The sequence below is a fragment of the Cibotium barometz genome, chromosome 53 (assembly GCF_041138505.1).
Source record: "Cibotium barometz isolate CiBa-2024 chromosome 53, ASM4113850v1, whole genome shotgun sequence".
Classification (NCBI taxonomy): Eukaryota; Viridiplantae; Streptophyta; class Polypodiopsida; order Cyatheales; family Cibotiaceae; genus Cibotium; species Cibotium barometz.
Genome location: NC_141098.1, coordinates 11,544,917 through 11,555,283, shown reverse-complemented (window position 1 = coordinate 11,555,283; position 10,367 = coordinate 11,544,917). Strand labels below are relative to the sequence as shown.

At 39.9% G+C, this 10,367-nt stretch overlaps 2 protein-coding genes across 2 annotated transcripts; one reads left to right on the top strand and one right to left on the bottom strand.

Annotated features, from left to right (window-relative positions):
- The first annotated feature begins 3,579 nt into the window (after positions 1-3,579).
- On the top strand, positions 3,580-7,213 carry LOC147608290 (protein transport protein Sec61 subunit gamma-like). Its single transcript, XM_086789166.1, has 3 exons — positions 3,580-3,768; positions 4,551-4,666; positions 4,807-7,213. Exons 1-2 carry the CDS (start codon positions 3,675-3,677, stop codon positions 4,664-4,666), a joined length of 210 nt encoding a protein of 69 aa, XP_086645292.1. The 5' UTR covers positions 3,580-3,674; the 3' UTR covers positions 4,807-7,213.
- A 1,094-nt stretch (positions 7,214-8,307) lies between these two features.
- Positions 8,308-9,913, bottom strand: LOC147608289 (uncharacterized). Its single transcript, XM_086789095.1, has 2 exons — positions 9,144-9,913; positions 8,308-8,906 (listed from the first exon to the last, which is right to left on the bottom strand). Exons 1-2 carry the CDS (start codon positions 9,646-9,648, stop codon positions 8,839-8,841), a joined length of 573 nt encoding a protein of 190 aa, XP_086645221.1. The 5' UTR covers positions 9,649-9,913; the 3' UTR covers positions 8,308-8,838.
- Positions 9,914-10,367: the final 454 nt, after the last annotated feature.

Here is a 10,367-nt window from a genome sequence, read left to right as displayed (position 1 = left end):
GTTAGATTTCAAATTCTTTAGCAATTGCATTGATTCCATAAGTGCCATAAGCAATTTCTCCCTTGCATGATGCTCCTCCACCAATAGTAAGCTGCAAACAATCTTGTCGACAAGTTTTGCCTTCTTAGTACTCTCATCAAATTCGGGCTCTAGCTAAAATTTTATTTTCCTCTTCTCCCTTTGTTCCCTTCTCCTACTTCCCATATGCTTTTATGACCTCCCTTTGAGGTGAGCTAAATGGTAAGAGTGAGGCAGCAATGCTAGCCCTCCTCACCATATGCATGCTACACCTAACCTGATTAGAATTAGGCATGCTACACCTAACCTGATTAGAATTAGGATCAATATGTACCCCTTCCAAACCTTGCAAAGCTGAATGTAAGGTGTTCATTCACACTCCAACTTCAAGCTCTTGTATTGCTTTTCCCTCAACCCATGGAGATAGAAACTCCCTTAGCATCTTCCTCTTGTAATACTAGCATGTCTATGTCGAGTGCTGCATCTCTATATGTCGCATATGTGTGTGTGTGTGTGTGTGTGTGTGTGTGTGTGTGTGTGTGTGTGTGTGTGTGTGTGTGTGAGAGAGAGAGAGAGAGAGAGAGAGAAGGGGTCCACGATGGTTATAGCAAAGAGAGGTGGGGGAGTGTAACGACCCACGTCCCCAAAGGTTTATTTAAAATTAAAGCTTTAACTTTCATTTAAAATTCAATTTGCATGTGTGTGTGTGTGTGTGTGTGTGTGTGTGTGTGTGTGTGTGTGACATTTAATATTATATAACCAGATATGGAGGCAAGAAGAGAAGCTAAGATTTCTTGTCATGGATGGGAATGCTTTTCCTAGAGTGCTTCTTGTAACTAAGAAGAATGAGGACTTCTTCTTTAACATCGGCTTGCAACTAAGGGGAAGGAGAGCTTCTTCTTTAACGTTGGCTTATTCTTCACATGTTATTGCACCCCATAGTAAGGGAAACACATATCTACTTCCTTGTATTACATTTTTTTCATCATTTGAATCTATTATAATGTAAGGGTAGGCTTAGCAAGCGGAGAAGGGGCAACAAGTCAAAGACTTTACTTGAATCTTCCTTTCCATGAGTGTTTTGGTAAAGTGGTAAGGAAGATGATTAGGTAACTTAGCGACGAGGAGGCATTGAAAGAGATGCATGGCATCAACATTTCCACTTGAAGTCATTGGCTACATGATACTTGCCTTATCAATCAATATGGAAAAGGAATGATGACAATGTCAATTGCAGTACAAAAGGCATGATGGCACATGTATGAGCTATTTTTGTGGGCAAGGTACATGTCACGAGGTTACATGTATGATGCCTTCAGAGAGCCAATGTTGATGCTCATTTCTTGCTAAAGCACACTTGAGGTCCTTATCCCTCCTCTCACCTTAAACCACTAGCATGCATTAGAGAAGGTAATTAGCAAGAGGGTTAGCAAGAGCCAAACTCAAATACACAATGGGAGACTCAATTGCATAATGGGAGAGGGTTAGCAAGAGCCAAACTCAATTACACAATGGGAGACTCAATTGCATAATGCAAGAGTATACTGCATTAATTAGCAAGAGCCAGACTCAATTGCATAATGCAAGAGTATACTGCATTAATTAGCAAGAGCCAGACTCAATTGCACAATGGGAAAGTATATTGCATTATGAGAGAAAAATGACTTATTTACAAGGCCATAAGTGTTCACACATAATTAAATTATAGAGTTGACCGAGCATCCAAGGCTCATCAGTGGCCTATTGATTATACAATGCTTAATCTCATAATACATGCATAAAGTACATTCATAGGGAATCCATTCTAGCTTTTTGCCACATGCTCTTGGAGCGAAAATCACTATAAGTATTCTATTAGACCATTTTTGGGCACCCATCCAAGTTGTAGATTTGGACACCATTGCTTCATAGATTGATCGTACGTGCTTTTGGTGTCATCATCTTTGCTATTGATGTAGAATTATAATGGAAACTCTTGTTGACCCTAGAGTAGATGTTAACCCCAAAATGGTTTAACACCTTTATTCATAGCACAGATACATTCCCATGTGAACACTCACTTATTCTCTTGGCCCCCACATTTGGCCATGCACATGGCCCCTTTGGTCCCATTATTTACAAGGCTTGACCACCTTTACAAGGCATGTGAATCTATCCCTTTACAAATTCTTTGTAAAGAAAGATTATTTGTTACCACATGCATGTAATACATAGTCATTATTCACTACTATATGGGTACTTTTGAATAAAAATGAATTTAATAGAATACTAACAAGATTGTGCTTTTCTTTCACACTTCAACATAAATGCCACTACTTGATAAGCATGGTCGCTCATGTTGACACATCATTGTGTTCTATGGAATTTTTGTATCCTTTGAACATAAACTCTATTCAAATACATCATGTCATCAGAGTTTGTATGTTGATGCAAGGATTGTGAAGGTTTACACTGTCATGAAAGTTGTTTGCTATATGGTTTCAATGAGTCGAGAGGGAAATGATCTTAGAATAGTAGAGAAGATGGAAGAGATCAAACACTCTATACATGACATTTTGACATGTTTAAGACTCGATCGTTAAGGTTAGGCTTGGGATTGTTCTTACAGGTTTCTTTTTCTAGTTCTCTCCTAGATCCACAATAGTTATCTCATAATTTGTCTAAAAGGTTTTCACAAGACTCGGTTTTCCTATTCATACATGAGAACCTACTCTGCTACTTTTTTCAATGTTTATTTTGATTAACTTCAATTTTGTTGTACAAAACACGTTCACAAAGGCCTTCCCAGAGAGAGAGAGAGAGAGAGAGAGAGAGAGAGAGAGAGAGAGAGAGAGAGAGAGAACGGTCTAGAGAGAGAATAGGATACCAATATCATCATCAAGGGTTTTTTAAAAGGGCTCACCATGAAGAGATGGATACGTGATTTAATTAAATTTTCTACGTAATAGGGGCCTATAATGAGTGAAAAAAGAAATTCGATTAATTAGTTAATGGCTTTTTTGTTACCTTTGAGCGAAAACATTAGAAAGCAAACAAATAAAATTAAGGGTTTTTCCCCAACTAGCAGCGTGCACAAAATGTGACCCTTCATAGCGCTCATGTTACATGGTATCATCAAGTGTATTAAACGCTCGTGTGGCCTTCCCTCCTTCTATTGCGCTCGTTCTCGTTGTACCCAATCCTGCCTTTACCTTGGCTCAACCAACCGGTCATCTACAATCTCATGGCAGCATGCATGACATTGAACCTGCACAAAATCTTGCTGATGAAGAAGATAGCGGGGGCGCTCTTCTACTCTAGCCTAGAATCAATTGAGAAGCTCTCTTTAATGCCCCTACATGAACAAAGCGTTGTCTCAAAATCTGACGTTGGCTACATTGCTTGTAAGTGCACTAAGTCAAGAGCTCTGATTTTTTCTCTATGGTAAAACAATTCCCTAACCAAGAAGCTTATTGTGCCTAGAAAACTTCCATACCCAAAAACCTCAAGTGAACACTAAGGCCTTTACATGGCAGGCCAAAAAGCAAAAGGCAAGGTCCTATAAGAAGGGGTCAAACAGACGCGACTGCCCATCAACGATCAATAGCAGAGGCCACGCACATTTATATATATAGAGGGTGAGAGCGAGAGAGAGCAGCGCAGAGCAGAGGTGAGCTATGGACGCGGTAGAGAACGTGATAACGCCCATCAAGGACTTCGCCAAGGACAGTGTCCGCCTGGTTAAGCGATGCCACAAGCCAGACCGCAAAGGTGCCCTTCTCTTCCCCCTTCCTCTTATACCAAAGTAGGTAGGGTTAGGTTTTTTCGTTTATGCTGTTTAGGGTTGAGATCTGCAGCATGATTTCCGATCGTGCTTCTGCTGGCTTGTTAGGCCACGTACAGATTTGTTAGGGTTTTTCTGTTTAGTTTTGGTGATTCATTTCTGGCAAGTGTCCAAAATTTGAGGGGTTTTTCTGATTTGTATGCCCTATCATGTGTATGCATGGTGATCTCCCTGCCCATACATGTATGCAATAGGTGGGCGTGGGCACTGGAACTCCCGCCTGTGGCCCAACGCCACCCCCCCCCCCCCCTCATAGGGATCAACTCCCCTTCTCGATGCATACTTTTGGCAATTTGTGAAAAGAAGAAATTTAGTTTTCCCCCTAACTTGGGTGCTTTTTTTTCAGGAAAAGGAAAATGCCTTAAAGGGTAAAATATGTACAAAATGGCAACCTCCTCCTTCATGTGACTTGTTTTGCCAGCCAGCCACCTTGTATAGGCTTGCTTTACCTAAGTCTGCAATCTTTTGTTCTAGGCACTCCTGTTGTTTGTTTTAAGGGTTGCCATTTTGTATATATTTACCCTAACTTGGGTGCTTTGCTAGATACTATGCATTTTCAGCTTCGTTTTCCTGTAATTCATATATATGTGTGTGTATGTGTGTGTGTGTGTGTGTGTGTGTGTGCTACTCTAATTTCACTCTGGTTTCTTGTAACTAATTTTGGTAAACCTTGTGATCTTGTACTCATTTTTTAAAATCTTGCCTGCAGAGTTTACCAAAGTGGCTTTCAGAACAGCAATTGGATTCGTGGTCATGGGCTTTGTTGGGTTTTTCGTCAAACTGATATTCATCCCCATCAACAACATCATTGTGGGCTCAGGATAGGTGTGATTTCTTCCATTATTGATTGCTTTATGTTCTTCTACATGTCAAGCTTTGCCAATGGTGCCGACGGCACACTAGAAGCCACTCCTAATAAGACTGTGATAGTAAAACTAAGTAAATATTACCGGTTCATGCTACAGAAGGTGTGTGTAAGATGCAAGCTGAAGTCAAGGTCTTGCGAAGGAGTCTTACCAAAGCCAAGGAGGTCAAGAGACTCACTTGTATACTTGCTTTTGCATAGAAAGAGAGAACTTATCTCGAATATTGTGTGGAATTTTTGAGGACTAATTCAATAAATTCTAGGTTATGTGTGTGTGTGTGTGTGTGTCCCGTGCGTGAACTTGTGCTCCTAATGCACATGCATGCTCGGCACAAAGGTGATTTTGTGAACAAGCTAAGATGGCTCTGCATATATTGGGCAGAATTTCCATGATATTGACATTTGAGAAGTATCTATTAGTTGCAATGAGAAAGCAAGAGGCAAGAGCAGGCTTGAAAAAAGACCATGGCAGTCCAGAAAAGACCAACTTGAAAAAATGTGATTTATTTTAATTTGATGGTGTGACATTTTGATTTGCCAGCATGGTTAAGACATAGGGATATGAATGTCTCATTGAGTTTTGTAAGTATCTTTTTAATCTAGTGTTCAATTGTCATCACTCACCTTGGCATCGTGGTGCTCGTACCTGGAGTGCCTTTGCTTCAAGGCAACCTAGGCAGTACACATTTTCTGAATTGAAGGACTGGCAATAGTTTGCCCCTGTCCAAAGACAATGAGCAGTCATGTTGGGAGTCCTTTACTGGGCACAAACGATGTGTAGGCTTTCCACTGTTGAAATCTGAAGCTGGTCAATGGCAGTTGAGTCTGTCTACACTTGCTCATTTGCGAAATACAGGTTGTATTTGTAAAGGCATTTTAGCTCGTAAGAAGATACAATGTGTTGTTGCTTCAATAAATGTTGTTTGGAAGACTACACTTTATCTCTGCACTGGGAAGTGTAGAGACTTTCACATCTGCAAATCTTAAATTCAAACTTGAACAGTGGCGAATCAAAATTGCTCAATATAGGGATTTTTCTGTCACAATAGATGTCCAAATATAGGGAGCTTTGATGCATTGATGGGTGATTTGAACCTAATGAGATGGAGGTTGTATGGTAAAGGGTGCAATAGTTTGGAAGATAGGTTAATGGGGCTAGTGCATGGCTTTATAAATAGTCTTTGTAGAATAGTTGGTACTTCCAGTCCTAAACTATTAGTAAGGTAAGATGCCAATTTGCTCATTGGCCAATAATGGCAGTCATTGAACACACAGCTAGATAGGTTGGTTGTTTGGGCCGTGTGTCTTAATCTAGGCTGTCTTAAGAATATCTTTACCTACCTTACAGATCGAGTTATAGGGATAGTTGCATTGTGCTGAAGCTTCCTACACCATCTACAAAACATTTTGAGCATCTAGGTTGCTTGGAATCTTTTACAAACCATATGGAAAGCATCTAGGTTGCTCATTACCAATACCTTACATACATGAGCTAGTTGGAGCGTGAGCAATAGGATATGAAACAATGATTTCTAATGCTTGTTTCTATTGTTGACGCAATGCCGATAAGTCGTTCGTTTTGAATTTATATGATCCCTAAGTTATGTCTACTACGCACATTTTCGAACCTAGGCTTAAGGTAGGGTTTCATGAGCCTTAGCTCACATGGTTATGTAAGATAAAACTAATACGAGTAGAAAAGTTAATACAAAATGGTCATTTTTTGTCAAATAAAAAGAGTCCTGTTAAGAATTTTGCTACAGAACTTGAGAAAATTTTGATAAGTGATAAGTCAATCTAATGTAGATTACTATCAACACCTAATTATGCTACTGCTCTAATGAAATGTGTGTCACCATATTTAGCTATATCCCTTCTCTAAGGAGTATGGATAATCTAAAAGAGTGAAATGAAGTTACTTTGTTTTGCTTTTGGAGCCAGGCTCACTAAGTTATCTTGCAATAAAAGCTATCCAAGTTTAAATCAATAAACCACCTAGTTATATTTCTTTTTATTGTAGTCTAAGTGTGGAGATTTAAGTAGTTTCAAGAAATTATTATCAAATCGAAATTGTGAACATGTAAGGGGCATAATTTGTTACTTTGATTTTTAGTTCTTTCAGTTTTCATGAAATCTAAACCCTTGGGGATTCTTAGCTAAACAATTTGACTAACCTTCAACTTTCTAGGTGAACCTATTTTGGGAGCATCCTCTTGTTTATAACATTTTATATTGGTGAAGACCATGAAGAGGATCTATAAGGTCATCTATCTTTGACAAATAATCCATCCATAGCTGCATGGACTTAATCCTTTTTGCCTACATAATCATTGTAGACTTGCTTGTTTTAAAATTCCTCATTCGGAGATATTCACGAAGTTGCCCTACAATCTTATCCTCTTCCTTCATGCATAACCACTGCAAGCTCTTTAAAAAATGTAAGTGATCTAAATGTGCTCAATTTTTATGAAAAATAAACTCCTAATCTATATAGCTATGCTGTAAATGCATCCAAAAACTCTACAAGTAACTCTTGCAAAATCTTCCATTTCTCTAATGGTAGGACTCAAGGTGTTGCAATTAGTTATAAGCATGGCTAATTTTGTAAAGTTTCAGCATGGTGACGTAGAGAATTATGAGTTCTCATAGAATTTACTTATAAGACCAATCACAACAGACTGCAGCTTAACTAGTTTGCATCCACAACCAAAGAAAGAATGTAATCAAAATCCAGGTTTTAGCTGAAAACACACTCTTTTCCAAGTAGAACATCAACCGATATTAACCAAAATTAGAAAGTCCAACTGACTTCTCATAGTCCTGGATACAAGGGAGATTTCTTTGACACTTGATGATCCCCTTTGGAATTCTATTGTGTTCATATTCGAGGGAAATTGGAGCCAATGCTCTTTCTTTTACATTACATGTGATTGGCATTCATTTATAAGTTTATGGACAATTAGAAATTAAAAAATCTATAATTGGAAATTAAAAAAAATCTATAGAGGCCACTCGTTAGATTGTTGAGAGATTTTTCAAGGACATATCACATATGAGAAGAAGGAAACCTAACCTAGTTAAATCGTATGGTGCTAAACTGAACCTAATCTAAAGCCTAATCACATATGAGAAGAAGGAAACCTACCCCAATTAAATCATATGGAGCTAAACTAATCCTAATCCAAAGCCTAACCACATATGAGAAGAAGGAAACCTACCCCAATTAAATCATATGGAGCTAAACTAATCCTAATCCAAAGCCTAACCACACGTGAGAAGAAGCAAACCCACCACAATGTCTTTGGCTTGATCAGAAGCAAGCATTTCACGAGGTACAAGTTGTCACATGTAGTTCAAGCAAACGTCTCACTTTGGCTATGCAACAAGCTACCAATCAAAGGGTTAACAGCCAATTCTAGCTTTTGCCTCTTTTCACAAATTAGTTTTTCAGGTTATTCTTCTTTAAGCTCTAATTAAGCAAATTTCATCATTTGATTACATCCTTATCCCTATTTTCATAAATCTTGTATCTAGATGATCTACTTTTGAGATGTGTAGAATACTTAATTAGAACGCCAGGTATGTATAGAATACAAGCATCAAGGACATAAAAATTTATAGGTAAATATGCACAAGTTTACATGACAGCTACATCTTACAATCATGCATTTTGTTAACTCAAAAGGTCTTTGAAATGACAGGGAATTGTGACTTCATATCCTAAATTGAAAAGATGATACATATGTAAACAAAATTATCTTGCTTAATGTGTTACAACAGGTTACTTTCTAGTGAAAGCTGATTGAAAGTCTCAGCTGTTAAGTCTCATTTGCTTTATCTGGATATATGACACAACAGACACTTGAGTGCTCCAAGAGGATATTGGGGACAAGCAAGCACAAACACAAGCTTTTCCATGATACAATCCTATGTGAGAGGGGCACACACTGTGTCAGAAGAGTAGAGACAGTTGATATGAGCCATTGTCGGCAACGTCCCTCGACATAGAAGCCGTTACGGGCCATAGTGGCACATCAATGACACTCACAGTAGGCCAATGATGTGACTTCACTGAAGGCCGTAGTGGTATGTGTAATGCCCTCAACATGATATTGCAATTTGCAACCATGGCTTACTCCTTCCTGGCCCTTACATCTCCCAAAAGCATTCTCCTGTATGGCAAAAGAACAGTCTGCAAGCCTGTGCATTGCAGAGGGTTAGCATTCAGCAAGGATCCAAAAAACAATAGTAGAAAATTCCTGCAAAGGTGAAACATCACAGAGCTTGGGCCTGCTCAAACTAGGGCTTGTGGCTTTGGTTTTTCTAGGGTACGTGCCTGTATAAATTAGGGTTTCTTCTATGGCATGTGCCTGCACAAATAAAAGGTCCTGCCTGTGAATATTAGGGTTTCCACCTTGTCCAGATTGAGATTACTACCTGCGATGCACACGCTTCTATAAAATTCGGCCATGACCGCATCGCCATGGGGACGTCTCCCGCCAGATGAAGGCATCTTCTGCAGGCATTCCAAGAGGGCGAGGTCTGCTTTGTAGAGCTGAGCTTGGTCGTGGCTGTCATAGCCGACATCATGGCAGAAGCAGCAGTGATCAAGCCAATCTATGGGCCGCTTGTCCCAGAGCAGAGGTCCATTGCTCCTGCCGCTGGACCAGTTAGGTCCACAGTAGTGGCCATGCTTAGGGAAGAAGTGGGAGAAGAAAGCTCGCAGGCCTGTATGCCATGGCAGTGTTGCAGAATAAGGGGTAAAGGGAGGCAGAAAGCAGCCTGCTTCTTGCAGTGATGGAGGGCTTTGCTGTGTTAAAAGATCTGAAGAAGAAGAGGAAGAGGAAGGGACGGTCAGAGTGCTTCGTCTTGTGGGATGAAGTGAAGGTGGAGAAGGTGGTGGGTTCACAGAGCTTAGAGTGCTCAACAGATTCACATCCATAAGGCTTGATAATGGCTATCGTTATGATGATGGGCACTCTCTGATGGCAGCGGGTGTGATGGTGAGCAGTCTCTGATGGCAATGGCTATGAGCAGCTGTAGATCTGTGTCTGTGGCTATGGCGAAGGCTATGAGCCCTAGATCAATGGCTATGGCTATGAGAACTTGATGTCCTGCTTGATAGCTATGGCTATGCTATGCCGACTGATCTCTGTCATGAATCTGCTACTCCCAGTTCTCAAGTGTGCATGTAGTTCCACCCCAAAAAAAAAAGAGAGAGAGAGAGGGAGGGAGAGAGCGGGGGTATTAACGTCGGTAGAATGCAACACGAGGGCATATACGACCAACGGTGGGACAGGAATACCAAGAGAGGTGTGTCCCAAGGGATATTTCCTCAATTCTAACGGGATGTTCTTTTTGTAGCGTTTTGTGGTCTACTACCTTATGTAAGTTATGTATATGTTATATTTGAAAATATCATAGAATGTTCTAGAGTTTGATCGTTAACGAATTTTAGGTCATTGTAATGAAGCAGTGGATACATAAGTGTGGACACAAATTGTACATGGGCCAAGCATAAGTTGTATGGGGCCAAAGGGCCAAGTGTAAGTGAGGGGCACAAGGCTTATGGGTCAAAGGCCAAGTAATAAGTATATGTGAAAAGGGGACCATGATATATAGACCAATGTGAATTGCTAATCACAATTAACTCATACTAAT